This window comes from Erythranthe guttata, chromosome 14, assembly GCF_056151865.1.
Source record: "Erythranthe guttata isolate IM_541 chromosome 14, IM_541, whole genome shotgun sequence".
Classification (NCBI taxonomy): domain Eukaryota; kingdom Viridiplantae; phylum Streptophyta; class Magnoliopsida; order Lamiales; family Phrymaceae; genus Erythranthe; species Erythranthe guttata.
In genome coordinates this window covers 25,752,738-25,771,145 of record NC_142546.1, presented here as the reverse complement: position 1 = coordinate 25,771,145, position 18,408 = coordinate 25,752,738, and the positions used below count along the sequence as shown (strand labels likewise).

At 36.2% G+C, this 18,408-nt stretch overlaps 4 protein-coding genes and 1 pseudogene across 6 annotated transcripts; 2 read left to right on the top strand and 3 right to left on the bottom strand.

Moving 5' to 3' along the window:
* Positions 1 to 1,285: 1,285 nt before the first annotated feature.
* Positions 1,286 to 2,237, bottom strand: LOC148765534 (vacuolar iron transporter homolog 4-like). The gene has a single exon (XM_088814618.1). It carries the CDS (start codon positions 2,115 to 2,117, stop codon positions 1,455 to 1,457), a length of 663 nt encoding a protein of 220 aa, XP_088670744.1. The 5' UTR covers positions 2,118 to 2,237; the 3' UTR covers positions 1,286 to 1,454.
* Positions 2,238 to 3,357: 1,120 nt separating this feature from the next.
* LOC148765533 (actin-11-like) lies at positions 3,358 to 5,209 on the bottom strand. Of its 2 annotated transcripts, XM_088814685.1 has the most exons (5): positions 5,101 to 5,209; positions 4,914 to 5,002; positions 4,383 to 4,767; positions 3,666 to 4,285; positions 3,358 to 3,560 (listed from the first exon to the last, which is right to left on the bottom strand). In XM_088814685.1, the coding sequence occupies exons 2-5, from the start codon at positions 4,980 to 4,982 to the stop codon at positions 3,480 to 3,482; spliced, it is 1,155 nt and encodes a 384-aa protein (XP_088670811.1). In that variant the 5' UTR covers positions 4,983 to 5,002; positions 5,101 to 5,209; the 3' UTR covers positions 3,358 to 3,479. The 2 variants fall into 2 exon arrangements, with proteins under 2 accessions (XP_088670811.1, XP_088670812.1); XM_088814686.1 differs by lacking the exon at positions 3,358 to 3,560 and having other exon boundaries at positions 3,630 to 4,285.
* Positions 5,210 to 11,256: 6,047 nt separating this feature from the next.
* Positions 11,257 to 13,142, bottom strand: LOC105959631 (actin-11). Its single transcript, XM_012983774.2, has 4 exons — positions 12,969 to 13,142; positions 12,431 to 12,818; positions 11,695 to 12,329; positions 11,257 to 11,590 (listed from the first exon to the last, which is right to left on the bottom strand). Exons 1-4 carry the CDS (start codon positions 13,032 to 13,034, stop codon positions 11,510 to 11,512), a joined length of 1,170 nt encoding a protein of 389 aa, XP_012839228.2. The 5' UTR covers positions 13,035 to 13,142; the 3' UTR covers positions 11,257 to 11,509.
* Positions 13,143 to 14,264: 1,122 nt separating this feature from the next.
* Positions 14,265 to 16,219, top strand: LOC105959630 (transcription factor VIP1). The gene is made up of 4 exons (XM_012983773.2): positions 14,265 to 15,000; positions 15,328 to 15,460; positions 15,627 to 15,711; positions 15,874 to 16,219. The coding sequence occupies exons 1-4, from the start codon at positions 14,468 to 14,470 to the stop codon at positions 16,008 to 16,010; spliced, it is 888 nt and encodes a 295-aa protein (XP_012839227.2). The 5' UTR covers positions 14,265 to 14,467; the 3' UTR covers positions 16,011 to 16,219.
* A 362-nt stretch (positions 16,220 to 16,581) lies between these two features.
* On the top strand, positions 16,582 to 18,099 carry LOC105958837 (SKP1-interacting partner 15 pseudogene; annotated as a pseudogene). The gene has a single exon (XR_016029954.1). The product of XR_016029954.1 is annotated as an SKP1-interacting partner 15 pseudogene (transcript).
* Positions 18,100 to 18,408: the final 309 nt, after the last annotated feature.

Genomic DNA, 18,408 nt, shown 5'->3' with positions numbered 1-18,408 from the left:
AAATCCTCCCTAAACAATGGGGTCCACATGCCACCTACTCAATTTACCCTCTCCCTAAAAAGTGGGACCCACATTTAACACTCCCTACAAAAAAAGTCCTTTAGTACTACACATTTATACTCCATAAAAATTTACTACATATCTTAAACAATAATAAAATATTCATGAATTAAATATAATATTTGAATTTTTTTATTTAATTACATTAAATTTCGTATAAAATTTCTTATTAATTTAATTAAATATTATATTATTTTAATATTTTTATTACGTTGTAATATGTATTATTTTATTTTATTCGGATCTATATTTATATTAATAATATTTAAGAAGAAGAGAACAAAATAAATGTTTTTTTATCTATAAATCTAAATGTAATATTTATTTTACTATTAATATTAAATCAAATGAAATTTAATATTGTAATACATAAAAAACATATAATATAATTAAATAATAAAATAGAATAAAACATTACTTAACAAAAAAACAAATATATATATATATATATATATATATATATATATATATATATATATATATATATATATATAATCAATTTAATAAAATAGAATTAAACATTACTTAAAAAATATTATAATCAAATAATAAAAGAATTAAACATTATTAAACAAAAAGGAAAAAAAAGAAAAAGAATAAGAGGAACACGGTTTTTACTTTTTACATGCACACAATTCAATGAATCTCCATTAAAATAATGTATATGGACCCACATCACCTCCCAAAACAAGTTTTATCTGCAGGGAGTAAATTAGGGACTCCCTGTCCACGTGGCATGTTTGGGGAAGAAAATTAAACCCACTAGAGCACATAAAACTCCCTATATTTTTGGGAGTTGACAAAAACACTCAATTGGTGTTCCACTACAGATGCCCTTATAGTTTAAGGGTGCAAACTGTATTTAGCCCTAAAGTAATACTAGAGTTAATTAATTTTAGACCCCCATCGAGATATTGCTATACAAAATGCCCCCTCTACTTCTCATAATTATCTCTATCTCCCTTCTGAGTTCACATGTTTACTTTGTTACCCCCTTCTTTTAGGACTTTGGATGAAATTTGATAATACAACAAAAACATATCATGAATTTCCAATTTTACCCACGATCTCAAATATTTACTCTTTTTTTTTTTTGTTATATGGTCAATTTGTTAATTTATCCTCTGCTTTTTACTTGTTTAATTTATTATTTTTACAAGAATTTTATTGAAGATATGTTTGTCTTATAATATTTTTCTTTGGGTTTTGCAACAAAACAAAGGGGTAGGGAACATTGTGTAATTACACAATCTTAGAGGGGTCTATCCGTAATTAACCCATAATAATATAATACGTGGATATGCATGATACTACTAGTTGATCCAAATATCAACTTATTACATACAAAATGAGAAAATTATAAAACATTATATTAAAAATAAAATACAAAAAATCTAAAGGCCCCTGGATCCAATTAACTTTGTCAAACCAAAAGTTATAGCCATCGCAAACCACCCGCCAAGCAAAACCCTAGCCGAAGACTTCACCACCGGCGCCCTACCTAACGCCGCCCCCAACCACCCAAAAACCATCAGCGCCACCGTCACCGCCGCCACCACCACCCCAACCCTCACCCTATACTCCCTAATAAACGACGCAGCTAGCATCGGGACCATCGCGCCAGCTGTAAACGCAAGCGCCGACGCTGCAGCCGCCTGAACCGGGTTAGGCAAACCCTCCTCATTTTCACAACCGCCGTCGTCGACGCCGCCGCCGACGACGGCGGCAGCCTTTTGCTTCTCTCTCTTCATCTGGGACACTTCGATGTCGAGCTGTGAGTAAACGGAGACAAACTCTCCGATGGCCATTGAACAAGCTCCGGCAACCAGTCCGGCGAAACCCGTCAGAATCATGGCCTTGATGTCTTGTTTCACAGCTCCGACGCCCATCATCAGAGACGCCGTCGAGACTAGGCCGTCGTTGGCTCCAAGAACGGCGGCGCGCAGCCACTGGGATCTTTTCGAGTAGTCGAATTCTTGGTTTTCTTCCAACTGCCGACCGGTTTCGACGGCGAGAGGAAATCTGGCGGCGGCGTTTGTTTGGTTAGAGGAAGTCATGGGAATATATATAATTATATATAGGGGCCCCTTATATATATATGTATATGAGAATTAATAATGTTATTACAAAATCGGATTAGGGCAAATGAGTTTAGTTTGAGTGTGGTGAGCACACGCCTTCAGATGCTCGATATTTATAGAAGGAGAAAGAATATCCGATTCTGCACTCTGCAATATTTCAAAAGTTTTATTATTATTAATAAAATAATAATATGTATTTAATCAAGAATGAAGGAGCAGACCTAATTTGTGGCACTTCATCACTACTAGTTGGGCAACAATAAATAATAATAATTGAAAATAATGGATTGCTGAAGAGGAAACCACTGATAAAGATTTAAAAGAAAAAAATAAAAAAAGGATAAAGTTAAAAAAATATTAAGTAAGTTACGACCACTCCTGAGGTAAGATCAAATTACAAAAAAAATCCCTCATGTTTGGATAATTATAATCATCTCCTCAACTACGAATCTTTTTACACGTTCATCTTTCTGGTCTCAAATTTAACAAAATTTTCTATGCTCTGTGAAATGTTCTCTTATTCTTACTTGTTTTGTGTAAAAATGCAGTTTCTGATAGATCACAATCTTATATTTACAAGTGAAGAGACGCATCTTACGATGATCATATTTGTTTCAAAATTTGGAGCTCGAATGGGGTAAAACGAGTCGAGTACAAACTGGAGAATATTCCACATAACCTAGAAGATTTCACTAAATTTGACACCACGGGGGTGTACATGTAAAAAGATTCATAGTCGATGGGTAATTGTAATTACCCATACATGAGGGATTTTTTTGTAATTTAACATTATCTCAGGAGTTACCCGTAATTTACCCAAAATTATTACAATTTTATATATAAATGGGAAGGAGTGTGGATTCCACACGAAAGCCACCAACATTGGATTTAACACTCCATTGTTAAACATCATTTGGACCAGGTGATTAGTATTAGGTTGTGTTGTACTAATTAATTTGATATAAAATCATGTATTATTACACATCATATAATATTATTTAATCTGAAATGTTAATATAATATGATATTTAATATGTTTATTAAGGAATTGAACTGGGCTTTTGGACATAGGCCCATAGGAATTTGGTTATGTCTAACTAAGTAAACAGCTGGCTTCTGCTGATATTTAAGCATAATATTTCAAAAATAACAAAAAACAGAAATAATATTTTGTAAATAGATTAAAAAACACATTGTTTTCCCAAATCAATAATTAATTTCGGAAACAAATAATTAATTTATTTTATTTCTTCTCACCACACAAATTCAGTTCACAACTTAAAAAAAAAAAAAAAAAAAAACAATACCAAATTAATTAGAAAGAAACATACATATAATTCAGGCAAATACATTAGTGGAACACTTCCTGTGAACAATTTCATAACCAGATTCCTCATACTCTCCCTTTGTGATCCACATCTGCACATTGAAAAATTAAAATAAATAAATAAATAAATAATAATAATAATAAAAAAAAAATTGGAATATTCATACTAGTACTAACAACCATAAAATTGCACAAACCTTTTGGAAAATATCAATTGATGCAAGAACTGAGCCACCAATCCAAACAGTGTACTTCCTCTCAGGTGGTGCAACGACCTCAATCGTCGTTCCTCCCGGGGCAAGGCCCGTAATTTCCTTTCTCAAACGATCTTCAAAACCGCTAAACATAGTGGACCCACCACTCAGCACAATGGTTCCGTAAAGATCCTTCCGTTTATCCACATCGCATTTCATAATCGATTCATAAACCGCCTCGTGAATTCCGGAAGCTTCCACTCCGATCAACGAAGGCTTAAACAGAACTTCCGCACAACGGAACCTCTCGGAGCCTACCGTAATTACTTGTCCGTCAGGCAACTCATAACTCTTGTCCACGGAAGATGGAATATTATTTGCAGTCTCCGATTCTTCCTCGAAATCCAACGCCACGTAAGCAATTTTCTCCTTTATGTCATGCACAATTTCGCGATGCACATTTGTGGTGAACACGTAACCTCTCTCATCAGCCAAAAACTTTACGAGATAATTAGTGATATCACGACCAGCGAAATCCAACGGCACTATAGCTTCCGTAAGCGTCTGGCCCTCGTAAACCGGAACAACATTGGTCACTCCATCACCGGAATCGAGCACTATACCTATATATATTCACGAGTGTATTTAAATAATTCATTATTATAACATGATATATTTTACATTGAGGCTATATACACGCACGCGCGCGCGCGTACGTACCGGTTGTCCAACCAGTAGCAATGAGTGAAAGGAAGGCTTGAATAGCGACGTACATGGCGGGCACGTTGAATGTCTCGAACATGATTTCGGTCATTTTCTCTCTGTTTGCTTTGAAGTTGAGCGGAATTTCGGTGAGCAAAACAGAGTGTTCTTCGGGGGCGACACGGAGCTCGTTGTAAAATACGTGATGCCAAATCTTTTCCATGTCATCCCAATTATTTACGACACCGCGTTCAATTGGATGTGTCAGTGTAAGAACATCCATTTCATACATAGCATCATCTCCGACGTAAACATCCTTTAGCCCCGTCACAATTGGATGACGTGGACGTCCGATTGTGGTAGGGAAAGCTGTCTTCGGTGCATCATCTCCAGCAAAGCCAACCTGTATACAGGGCACAAAATATATATATACACACCGAGCGAATATTCGATGATTTTTTTTTTAGAAAAACAGAAAAACGTACGGTCGATAATATATGCACGTTGCGAAATATTCGATGAATATTTAGGAAGCACGATAAAAATTACCTTCATCATGCGAGTGCCATTATCAATAATAAGGGGTGATTGATTAATATCATGTTCTCCATCAGCCATCTTCTTGTATTATTTATGATCTATAAAAATAAAATATCATAATTAGGAAATAAACTTTATTTGCTTAGAAATAATAAGTTGAAGTAATTAATTTTTTTGGATTAGATAATAAAGTCACCTTTAATTTGATTGGAGGCTTGGAGCCAATTATCCGATCCTGTCTGTAATTAGCAGCAGATAATGTCAAAAGTTGTACAAAAAAATGATGAATATGAGAGAGAGAGAGAGAGGGAGAGAGAGAGAGTATCTATATATATCTGCTGCTGCAAAACACGTTTAAGGAAAATATAATGAAATAACGTTGACATGAAAATGCAAATGAAAAGATGCATTTATGACGTGGCGAGCAATTATCATTTAACCGTTGACTGTAAATTAAAGAAAATGTCAACTAAGAAAATGTCAAGTAGCTAGCATTATTGTTGTAAATTAAAGAAATGTATGTAGAATATGAACAGTTCACTTTGAACCAGCAATAATAATATTCAATCTTATATATAAAAGGAAGATATTTTAACCTATAACCCTAAACCTAACTTAAGGGCATTTTTGTAATTTAATAAATATCATATTTAAATATCATGTTTCTAATTTTATGCCCCTGTGATTTGAATACACCATGTTATTTATTTTTATTTTTACTTTTTTTTTTAATATCATATTCAAATACATGAATTCCCTATATTTGTAGACCCATGACTCTAATTTTCTGCCATATATTTGAATACACTACACCGTGTTGTATTTTTTTTTTTAATTTTTTTATATCATATTTAAATACATGAATTCCCTATATTTGTGAACCCCATGTTTCTAATATTCTCCCTATATTTTGAATACACCGTGTTATATATATATATATATATATATATATATATATATATATATATATATATATATATATATATATATATATATATATATATATATATATATATATATATATATATATATATATATATATATTTCTTCTCCTCTTTAACCACCCATTAACTCATCATCACACCATTGATCTCAATCCATTATCAATTTCATTGTTCTATTTAAACTCCCGAGAACTCCACAAAAAATCACATTTTTTTTTGCCAAGCTGCTTCTTCTTGCTCATTTAAAATTTTGTTCTTCTTCTTCCTCACAAACTATTTTCAACGTAACCAATTGCTTTCCACATGTAAACAATACAATATTTATTATTTAGATTTATTTATATCATATGTTTAAATTTCACATCACATAATAGTTGCTAACGATTTTGATTTTTTTTTTACAACTCAGGCATAATTTCCGTGCACCATGACTCCCCGTATGACAGCCATATGCTTTCACATAATGTTAATCCATTTTATTATTTGGTTGACCATGGTATTTTTGGTTTTCATTAAATTTGTGTCATTTTTTTTTATTTTATAAACTCATTATCTTTTATCATTTCAGGGGTTACCGTCTGTAAACGTTGGAGGCACAACAATTATTGCAATATTGGTCGCATTGCTTGGCAAGGTGTTCCAACGTCTTCGCGGGAAACCTTGCGTTGAAACATATTTTATTACAGTACAATCCACTAATGTATTTGCGAAAGAAGAATCTGAATCAAATTTCTCACGGAATCGGTCATATTGTGAGAAAATTTCAGCGAACGAGTTATTTTAAAGATGCATATATTGTGACCATAGTTTGGAACGTCTGAGTTGGTGCGTTGCACGCATTGCAATCTCACCGCAATGCATCGAGAATGTGCACAAGCAGTGGTGGCGGATCCACTTGATTTTGATAATCCCGGATTGAGATGGGTCTATAAAATTTGCGCAGTTAGATTTGCTATTTTTTATCAATTGTTTTCTACTATAACATACAGTTGAAGTATGTTTTCTTATTGTTATATTTTTATTACTGTTGAAATGTGTTTTTTTATTGTTATATCTTCATCACCGATGTAAAAAGTTTGATTAATGCAATTTTAATGTTTTCTTAGACAACATACATCAGATATCCGTTTTCTTTTCTCCATTTATTATTGTCCAACGACTTATTATTTACAGACTTATTAGTACGATTGAATTAGCCCGTTTAGCATATCTTCGGATGCATCAGAAGGAGTTAAGGGCTGACATGTACAAGGGTCTTTCAGAAGCATATTTGAGAGGAGAAACATAATTTATCAAAAAAGGGGAAACGTGTCATATTACCAGCGACATTTATCAATGGAGCTCTCTATATGATACAAATTTACCAAGATGCTATGGCTATATGTCGATGGGCTGGATATCCTGATTTATTTGCTACTTTCACATGCAATCAGAATTGGATCGAGATAACAAGACTTCTCAAGGGTAAAGGTATGATAATATCTGCTGAAATCCCTGATGAAAATGAAGATCGTGTGCTTCATAGTTGTGTTAGTTCTTCATGATCCATGGTCCATGTGGTGTATTTAATCCAACTGCTTCATGCATGGATGATAGACAGTGTACAAGGCACTTCCTAAAAAAAGTCAATGATCGGGTGTATTTAATCCAACCTCTAATGATAAAGACGGTTATCCACCGTACAAGGGAAGGATAATGGTAGGGTAGACAAAAAAGGAAAAAATGATGTTGATAATAGATTTGTGGTGCCTTATAATCCATATCTAATGAAAAGGTACAAGACGCATATAAATGTTGAGTGGTGCAACTAATCAAGATCAATTAAGTATCTTTTCAAGTACATCAACAAAGGTCATGATCGTGTTACTGCAACTTTTTATGGAACATGATCTGGCGACTCACAATCTGAAAATTATGATGAGATCAAGATGTACGTTGACTGTAGATACTTATCACCATGTGAAACAGTGTGGCGAATATTTGTGTTTGATGTTCATTTTAGAGAACCGGAAGTCGAGCGTTTGCCTATTCACTTGCCCAACGAAGAAGTTATATTTTTTTATGGTGATGAGTCTCTTGAATCGGTTATTGAGAGGCCACATGTATTGAAATAAAAAAATAAAATTAGCATGGATGGACGCAAAGTTTACATATACCGAGGCAAAGGGCCTTACCTATGCATAATCCTCAACGAAATTCGTCTGGAAACAACATTTACGTGCATGGACTCCCAGAAAGAAAGGATTCTCTATTGGAAGAATTCATTACTTAGCCCCAGGAAGTGGTGAATTATATTATTTAAGAATCTTACTCAATATAATTAGGGGGCCTTCTTCATATATTGAGTTAAGAACCATCAATAATGTGGTTTTCCTACGTTTAGAGATGATTGCTATGCAATTGGTTTGTTAGATGATGATAAGCAGTACATAGATGATATTGAAGAAGCAAGCCATTGGGGGTTTGCTAAATTCCTATGAAATATGTTCACAACTCTTCTATTGTCGAATCAAATGGCACGGCCTGAATATGTTTGGGATAAAACATGGCATTTTTTGAGTGATGATATCCTCCGTACGCAAAGAACTATACTGCAACGTGAAGGTAGTTTTTCATATATTTTCAAGTATTTGGTAAATTTATTACAAAATTTATTTTCTCTCTCATTTATTATTTTCTGCATTGTTGCTAATTTATTAAATTAATTTTTATATTTCATATTTGCAGCTTGATGAAGATGATTTAAAAAATTTTGCCCTAATAGAAATTGAAGAAAAGATGCGAAGTAGTAATAAGAGTCTAGCTGATTTTCCAACAATGCCGTTCCCAAACATGCCTCTTCTCCCACAAGTTGAAAATAGACTTATCTATGATGAACTTAATTATGACAAAAGTGCATTAGCTGCCGAACATTCAGAGTTATTGTCAAGTCTCAATGACGAACAAAGGATTGTCTATGATAAGATTATGGTTTGTGTAAATGAAAGACGTGGTGGTTTATTTTTCCTTTATGGTTACGGAGGTACTGGTAAGACCTATATTTGGAGAACGCTTTTGGCAGCTTTAAGGTCAAAAGGTGAAATAGTACTCACAGTTGCTTCAAGTGGGATAACATTTTTACCTATTCCTGGTGGAAGAACAGCTCACTCGAGGTTTGCCATTCCTTTTAACGTTCATGAAGATTCTACTTGCGACATTGCTTGTGAGTCTCATTTAGCGGAGTTGATAACGAAAGCGAAACTCATCCTTTGGGATGAAGCTCCGATGATTCACAAGCATTGTTTTGAAGTCTTACATCAATCTTTGAAGGATATCCTAAGCCAGTATGATCCTGAAAATGAGAACAAACCATTTGGTGGCAAAATAGTTGTTTTTTTAGGTGATTTTAGACAAATATTGTATGTCGTGCCAAAGGGAATAAGACAACAAGTTGTGTCAGCGAGCATAAATTCCTCACATTTGTGGCGGCATTGTGAAGTGTTAACATTAACAAAAAATATGAGGCTTTCTTCAACAAGTTCTAATTGCGAGGAACTGAAGAACTTCTCAGATTGGGTGTTAAGTATAGGCGATGGTACTAATGGTGATGATAATGATGGAGTTATGGACATTGAGAAACCTGATGATTTGCTCATACAATCATCAGGTAACCATTTAGCGTCAATTGCTGAAGAAACTTACCCAAATTTGCTCGCTGATATCATGGATTCTGAATACTTACAACAGCGAGCTATATTGGTACCTACTAATGAAATTGCTGAGAAGGTGAACGATTACATGCTGTCTTTGGTTCCGGAAGAGGAAAGAGTCTATCTTAGTTTCGATAGTCCATTTACGGCGAATGAGAGTGTCGACTCACATCATGACATTCATATTCCGGAGTTTTTGAATATTATTACATCTTCAGGTCTGTCAAACCATGAATTAAAGTTGAAGAGAGGTGTTCATGTTATGTTATTGAGGAATATAGACCAGTCCAATGGGTTGTGTAATGGTACAAGATTGACCATTACTCGGTTGGGAAGTCGCGTTTTGGAAGCAAAATTAATATCAGGCTCTAATGTCGGACATAAGTTCTTCATTCCAAGATTGTCGTTAACACCGTCACACAATAGAATTTCGTTTCACTTTCAGAGGAGACAATTTCCCATTGTTATTTCCTTCGCTATGACAATAAATAAAAGCCAAGGTCAATCTCTCCAAAATGTTGGTCTATATCTTGAAAAGCCTGTTTTCTCTCACGGACAACTGTACGTAGCTATTTCGAGGGTTACCAGTCGAAAAAGTTTGAAGATACTTATAGTTGACAAAGAAGGAAATACTTCAAAAAATACAACAAACGTTTTTTATAACGAAGTATTTCAAAATTTAAGGTATTTTTTATTTACAGTTTTTCAGTTCTTATGTAAGCCTTACATTCTACTATGCATAATGTGTTCTTATTATTTTCGCAGAGCGTGAAGATGCAAAATCATTAAAATGAATGCATTGCCTCAAAGACTGAATTGTCACACAACATCAAAGGTTATTGCTTTCCATATATTTGTTTCGTATTTTTCTTTCAATAATTTTTTTTGTGTTATTTGAACTCATATATGATGCTATTGGGATTGTTAATCTGCAGTAATGTCTTGGGTACCGGTGAAGTGCACGCATCTTCTGAGCGGTTTAAGTGCAATTTCGAAGTGTTTTTTTATATGAATGTTTTTTAAGTGTACATTATATTTGTCACAATTTATGGTTTTCGATTTAATAATTGTGTTGTTGTTGTGTCATTTCATTGAAATATGTAATCCCGTGCAACGCACGGGTTTGGTTACTAGTAACATATAATATTAGTAATTTGTTAAAGAATCAATAGAGTTATCAAGTAGGGGTATTCAAACTTTAAACCACCATTTACATACTACAAAATAGAAAATTTTTAATTCCAAAAGAGTAATCAAGGAAGGTTTCTATTTTGATAATTAAACTCTTGGGATATAAATATACTTGCTGGAAATTGAGTTATAAAAAATGTAACCACCTAAACATCTAATTACATGTTGACATGTGGCAATTACAACTAAAATCATCCATAAACTTCCAATTGATAATTAATTTGACAACCATGGTGGGAGTAAATGAATTTTAAAAATATTAAAATATTATCTCAAATATCAAATGAATATTTGATAACTTAAATTTGATGTCTTACATTGGAGTTGCTCTTATTATTATAACGTTTAACTATCCGCATGAAATATCAACAAACTTTGATAATCATTAAATAGCCCCTAAACTTGCCAATTGTATCATAGTTAAGTGGATGGTTAATTATAATTACCCAAACATGAGGAGTTTTGTCATAATTTGACCTTAATTCGGGGGTATACGTAATTTATCCTAGGTAATTTATTTTACATACATTTTGATACAATTCCCTGTTTACAGTTTACACATTAAAGAAAAAAACATGCGCATTTTTGCTAAGGTTATTACATTACAAGTCCATTATTTAAGAGGTGTGGTACTTAGGAACTTATAACTTATAAGTTATAACTTCCAATTCCAGTTCACACCTCTTTTATTTATTCCCACACAAATTCAACTCACAAGTCACAATCAACAACTGAATAAATCTCAAATTACAAATTATTTACTCCTAATTAAGAAACATATTCAGGCAAACTCATTAGTGGAACACTTCCTATGTACAATTTCATGACCAAATTCCTCATACTCTGCGTTTGTTATCAACATCTGCACATATTAAATATTGCCAATTATTTATATTACAACCACTACAACAAAACAACACAAGTAAATTAAAAAAGAAAAAAAAATAAGCGAAAAATTGCACGCACCTGTTGAAAAATATCGAGTGATGCAAGAATTGATCCACCAATCCAAACACTAGAGGTCCTCTCAGGCGGAGCGACAACCTTAATCCTCGTTCCGCTCGGAGCAAGACCGGTTATTTCCTTGCTCAAACGATCCGCAAAACCAGGTAACAAAGTGGACCCACCACTTAGCACAATGTTTCCATATAACTCCTTGCGTATATCCACATCGCATTCCGCAATCGAGTTATAAATCATCTCGTGGATTCCGGAAGCTTCCGTTCCGACCAACCAAGGCTGGAACAAAACTTCCCCACAACAGAACCTCTCGGAACCCACCGTGATCACGTGTCCATCAGGCAACTCGTAACTCTTCTCCAGTGCGGAAGATGGACTATTTTTTTTATTATTAATATTATTATCTGCAGCCTTCAATTCTTCGTCGAAATCCAATGCCACGTAAGCAAGTTTCTCCTTTACGCCACGCACAATTTCCCGTTGTTTGAACACGTAGCCTCTCTCATCACCCAAAATCTTCCTTAGATAATCAGTGATATCATGACCGGCCAAATTCAAAGGCGAAATAGCCTTTGTGATCGTCTGTCCCTCGTAAACAGGAACAACGTTGGTCAAACCGTCACCAGAATCGAGCACTATACCTGTACTCATTCAAGATTAAGATTAACGAATATATTTACATAAAATCATTTCGAGCTTCTGATAGTTATACATATACACACACACATATATATATATATACCGGTTGTTCGACCACTAGCATAGAGTGAAAGGACAGCCTGGATAGCAACATACATAGCTGGCACATTGAAGGTCTCGAACATGATTTCGGTCATTTTCTCTCTCTTCGACATACGGTTGAAAGGTATTTCTGTGAGAAGAACAGGGTGCTCTTCGGGATCGACACAAAGCTCGTTGTAAAACGCGTGATGCCAAATTTTCTCCATGTCATCCCAATTATTTACGACACCGCGTCCGATTGGATATTTCAGTGTAAGAATTTCCCTTTTCATTAGAGCTTCATCTCCGACATAAAAATCTTTTTGCCCCCCGGTCACAATTGGATGATCAGGATGCCCGATTATGCTCCGGAAAATTGACCTTGGGTCATCTTCACCTGCGAAACCAGCCTATATATACGACACATTACACTGAGCGATATTCGATGATTCTTTTTTTTAACAAAAAACAGCCGATGATTTAAATAGCAATATATCATGAGTAGATTTATTATAAATACAGTATTTAACGTTGTTCTAAAAAGTGAAAGGTCGTCTCACCTTCATCATGTGAGAGCCATTATCAATAACAAGGGGTTGAATATCCTCATCTCCATTAGCCGCCATCTCGTATTAATTATGATCTAAAACAGTTTGATTTCACTATTAATTACGGGATCCTGTAATTAGCAGATATAAATTATAATTGTTAGATGGGGAGTGAGGGAAATTGGAATCGTCCTATATCAAAACACGTTTTAAGGCAAACACGAAATGCAAATTAAAAGTCGCATTAATTAATTTATGACGTGATCACGAGCAATTGTCAACCTTCTTACTGAAACAACTATACACTAAAAAAATGTCAACTAGCATTATTGTACTATGTGTAAAGAAATGTCAAATGTGTAGAATATTATATGGAAACTTCACTTTTAAAGGGACTTGTTTTTTACGGTTTAAAAATTGCTATTTACAGTTTATAACAAAAAAATACTTTATCTCTCTAAAATCTCAAAAATTTTCAAAAAAAATTCAAAAACCGCCCAAACACGTAAAAGCCCAACTTGGGCGCCCACTCATGCAGTGCACGCCCAAGTTGGGCGTGCAAGCTGCATTTGGGCGCCCGAGTTGGGCGTCCAGTGCAATTTTTTTTTTATTGAACGCCCTACAAATTGATTTGTAGGGCTTTTTAACATGAAATTGGTTCCGTAATTGACCTACTCAATGCATATTTTACACATAAAAGAGTCAAAATTACCTCAAAAAATCGAAGCCCAACCCTTTCTTCAAGTTTGATTTCGAATTTTTGAATTTTTTTTTGCTATTTGCAGTTTGGGAGGTTTTTGGAATTTTTGGGAAGTTTTGGGGTTTTAGAGAAATAAAATGTTTTTTGTTATATACCGTAAATAACAATTTTCAAATCGTAAAAAACATTTCATCTTTTAAACCAGCAACTATAATAATAATATTCCATATATTTCTAATTGGTTATCAATACTATTTAACCGTTAATAAATATTTTGTATCCGCATCAGGTATCTATAAACTTTGATAATCATTAAATAGCCCCTAAACTATGCCAATTGTATCAATTTACCCCCTTAAAGAAAATAAAAATTAACAAATGAAATGGGCTTCTCTTCTTATACTCTTTCGGGCCAGGCCCATAAAATATTAAGAAAGAACAGCCAGTAGGCCCATCATCAAACCCCCAAAATTGGACGAATCCGAATTCAATTTTGCAACTGTAAAATATGACGAACCCTTTCTCAAAAAAAATAAAAAATAAAAAATAAATAAAAAATTCACGAACCCTAAAAACAAATAAAATCAATTGGAAAGGGAAAGAATAGAAGAAACGCAGACAGAGGGCCTTGTTTTTCCTTCCACATGGATCTTGCGTATAAACATGGTGACGTGGGTCCCACTTCCCACCTCAATTTTCTCCCAAATGTTCAAATTATCAACTCCCCACCTAAAAACCCACTTCAACAACAATCTTTTCCTCATTTAAATCAAATCAATTTTTATTTTTTCACGCAATACATACTGATCAGATGATGGACCTCCAATTCGCCGGAAAGCCCATACCCGCAGCCCGGTGCCTTCCGGGTCGGGCTGACCTGGACCAGATGCCCGACACACCCACCCGCCGAGCCCAACACCGCCGGGCCCAGTCGGAGACCTTCTTCCGATTCCCCGACATCGACGACATCTTCCTCGACGACGTCGTTGCTGAACTCAACCTTGACCTCACCCCTGCACCGCCGCCTCTCCTCTCCGGTGGACCTCCTCCGCCGCCCCAGCCCTCCAAAACCAACGAAACCAGACCCGGAGCTCATTTAAGGAGCCTGTCCATGGACGCCGACTTTTTTGATGGGCTTAAATTGGACGGTCAGCCGCCGCAGGCGGCGGCGGCGGCGGCGGCGGCCGGGGAAGTGGGTCCGGGGCAGAGGAGGCACAGGCATAGCAATTCGATGGATGGGTATTCGAGTGGGACTTCGTCGGAGGTTGATTCTATGGCGAAGAAAGCCATGGCTGCCGATAGGCTCGCCGAGCTAGCCTTGATTGACCCTAAAAGAGCAAAAAGGTTTGACCTTTATATATCTACTCTTCTTCTTGCGTTGACTTTTTTAAATGAACTTAATTACATTAACCAAGATTACTTATTCGTGCTTGAATTATATATATGAATTTGTGCACAAGAGACTTCTTCTTATATGTCACGTGTTGAAGCATTAACCGATAATCGAGTCGAATATTTCGATTTCAAGGAACATTGATCACTAGATTATATGTATTTTGATTATTGTTCGAAGCGCTTGTTATTAGAAGTTTTAGTGTTCACATTTGATTGTCGCGTGCATAAACGTAAATTTTTGAAGTGGGATAAAGGAAATGGTTGATTTCTTTGTAGGATTCTTGCAAATAGACAATCTGCGGCACGATCAAAAGAGCGAAAAATCCATTACACGAGCGAGCTGGAAAGGAAAGTTCAGATACTGCAGACCGAAGCAACCACACTATCTGCTCAGATCACTTTGCTCCAGGTTTGCTTGCTTTACTTTTTCCGGCCTTCATAATTAATAAATTTAGGTATTTGGAAACTCTTGTAATTGCCCGGAAAAAAAAATTGAGAGATAGAAACGCGCATTCATACATTTTCAATAAGTTTATGGTAGACGAGCATTTACTATTTTTCAATAAATAATGCAGAGAGATACAGGTGGATTGACAGCTGAGAACAAGGAACTCAAACTAAAGTTGCAGGCTATGGAGCAGCAAGCACACCTCCGAGATGGTACATACATACATATATATATATATATATACACACACACACACACACACACACACACACACACACACACACATCTTATGGTGTTTGTGTCGGTCAAGTTCTCGTGTATGGGATAATTTTCTGCAGTGCATAATTTCTTCACGTTTTCTTTTTTCTAAAAAGCTCTGAATGAAGCACTGAGGAACGAACTGCAGAGGCTGAAGATTGCAGCTGGCGAAATTCCGAGTGCCGATAACGGAAACAACATAGGATTAATATCTCACAATTACTTTCGTAACCACCAGCCACATCAGCAGTAAATTCTTGGGAGGCCAACAACAACAACAACCCTAGATTCAATTGCGAGGATTTCAATCAGATCTATGGTTTCTTGACTTTTAAAATCCTCGGTTTCTTCTCGATATTCGTATTTTCTTGTATACGAAAAAAACAAATGCTCTTGTATATATATAATTATATATATATGTGTATATCAGCTCAAGTTTGTGATGAATGTTTGCTCATATCAGGCCCTTGTATAATTATATATATATATATATATATATATATATATATATATATATATATATATATATATATATATATATATATATATATATATATATTGATCTTTATTCTTTACATGCATAATATAAGTAATACCAAATCAAAAATTGGAATACAAATACACAACCCAATTAAATAGGGAACACTAATAATTAAATTCGATTTTCAGAGTAATAATACACAAGTTAATTAAAAAATATTTTTTGAATTTTTTCAATTGAAAATTATGTATATGATGATGACGTGTACACCCAAAAAGTGAGGGCCAGACAAAGTTTCACGTACTTGACAGAAAATGGCGCGTGGGAAAAAAGAAATATTAAAAAAAAAGAAAAAGAAAAAAGAATAATCATTGTCGTCCTCGTCAACATCTCTTCTTCTCAGGCATTTCCCGACCAACCAAAACTTTTCTCCTCCTCCTCCCTCAGAAACTCCGAACATAGCAAAAAGACCTAATTGCCCCCCACCACCGGCGGTCAAAAAATTCCCGATGGACTCATCCCCTCTGAACCGCCTCCCTCAAGAAACCCTCCACCAGATCTTCTGCCACCTCCCCCTCCGCCAGATCGCCGCCTCCAAATGCGTCTGCAAATCTCTGAAATCCGCCCTCTCCTCCCCTTCGTTCCTCCACCTCCTCCGCACCCAATCCCAACCCATCCCACTCCTCTCCCTCAAACCCTCCCACCGCCACGTCACCCCACATCCAACCCTCTACGCCTTTGACCCAACCTCCGATCAATGGCTCAGATTCTCCCTCTCTTTCCTCCCCTTCTCAACTCTCCACCCAATCACCTCCTCCAACGGCCTCCTCTACCTCTGGGCTTCCAATCAAAACCCTAGAAACTCCGCCCCCGTCCACAATTCCCAAAAAGCCCTCGTCGTCTGCAACCCTCTCACCGCCCAATTCAAAACCCTCCCCCAGCTCGGCTCGGCTTGGTCCCGCCACGGCTCCGTCTTAGCCGGCTCCCCCAGCGTAGTCCTCGTCCTCACGGAGCTCGCAATTCTCTACCACTCCGGAAACAACAACAACCCTAAAGATCGTACCTTTACCACCACCCCAACTCTGCAGAACAACAATTGGCTCAAGTTTTCCTCCAATTTACCTTCAAAACCCCGCAGCCCGGTTTTAATCTCCGATTTCGTACTCGCGCTGTGCGATGTGGGGTCCCCATGGCGGTCACAGTGGGTGATGTTCAAGGCCAAAATCAAGAACATGGAGGAGAAAGCAATGAGGTGGGTCAGGGTGGAGAAGAGGGAGAGGGGCGGTGACATTTTCGACATTTTGAAGCGGCCCCGCCTCGTGAAATCCGGGGACGAACGGAAAGTTTACATGGTGGGTGGCTTGAAGAGCTCTTACGCACTGCAGAGCACGTGCACTACAATCTTGATACTGAGGCTGGATTTGGAGAGCTTGGATTGGGAAGAAGCGGGGCGGATGCCTGTGGATATGTACAAGTGTTTTGTCGAGAGTAGTAAGTTTAAGGTTTTCGGTGGTGGGAATAGGGTTTGTTTCTCGGCCAAGAGGCTTGGGAAGTTGGCTCTTTGGGAGGCGAATGGTGAGGGAGGAGGAGGGGCAGCCGAATGGAGGTGGGTCCAGGGTGTACCTGGCGGCGGTGATGGGCTGTGCCGTGGGTTCGCTTTCGAGGCGAGCCTTGATGCTGTTGTTTAGGTGAGTGAGGATAGAGTTTATTGTTATGGGTAATGATTGTTGTTATTTGTTTCTGTTTGTGGGAATTTGAATTGAAATGGTGTTGTTTTTTGGTGAAGTTTGGAAATGTTGTATTATTGCGAGACTCGTGTTTGTTAAGATGTTTTTGCTATGAAATGTTGTTTGTTCGTTTAGGTTGTCCCTTTGATTTGCGTACTTGGATTAACTTAACCTTGATTCGCCCGGTATAATGTGAATGTTTCGTTTATGTGAAGTAGAAGTCGAACTTCCTCTGTTTTAAGATAACTAGGGTGTCAAATTGATACGCGTTGTATAATTGTTGTTCTAGATTCCGTTTTCGTTTGCAGCAATCTTTTAAGATGTCGTTTTTTAAGGTAAGGTTATTTATGTGACGTTATACTTGTCTATCTAGTTTGTTCTAAACAACGATTTTCGATTCTTTGATAGGAAGTTGGTATAATTTCGATCCTGTGTGAGTTCAG

What these genes read in the sequence shown, in the direction of transcription:
- LOC148765534 (XM_088814618.1), bottom strand. Translation starts at nt 2,117, where the DNA reads ATGACTTCCTCTAACCAAACAAACGCCGCCGCCAGATTTCCTCTCGCC.
- LOC148765533 (XM_088814685.1), bottom strand. Translation starts at nt 4,982, where the DNA reads ATGGCTGATGGAGAACATGATATTAATCAATCACCCCTTATTATTGAT. An exon ending in TGCTACTGGTTGGACAACCG is followed by an intron (nt 4,286 to 4,382) that starts GTACGTACGCGC and finishes GAATATATATAG; the next exon opens with GTATAGTGCTCGATTCCGGT. An exon ending in CAATTGATATTTTCCAAAAG is followed by an intron (nt 3,561 to 3,665) that starts GTTTGTGCAATT and finishes TTCAATGTGCAG; the next exon opens with ATGTGGATCACAAAGGGAGA.
- LOC105959631 (XM_012983774.2), bottom strand. Translation starts at nt 13,034, where the DNA reads ATGGCGGCTAATGGAGATGAGGATATTCAACCCCTTGTTATTGATAAT. An exon ending in TGCTAGTGGTCGAACAACCG is followed by an intron (nt 12,330 to 12,430) that starts GTATATATATAT and finishes GAATGAGTACAG; the next exon opens with GTATAGTGCTCGATTCTGGT. An exon ending in CACTCGATATTTTTCAACAG is followed by an intron (nt 11,591 to 11,694) that starts GTGCGTGCAATT and finishes TAATATGTGCAG; the next exon opens with ATGTTGATAACAAACGCAGA.
- LOC105959630 (XM_012983773.2), top strand. Translation starts at nt 14,468, where the DNA reads ATGATGGACCTCCAATTCGCCGGAAAGCCCATACCCGCAGCCCGGTGC. An exon ending in GACCCTAAAAGAGCAAAAAG is followed by an intron (nt 15,001 to 15,327) that starts GTTTGACCTTTA and finishes ATTTCTTTGTAG; the next exon opens with GATTCTTGCAAATAGACAAT. An exon ending in CTCAGATCACTTTGCTCCAG is followed by an intron (nt 15,461 to 15,626) that starts GTTTGCTTGCTT and finishes TAAATAATGCAG; the next exon opens with AGAGATACAGGTGGATTGAC.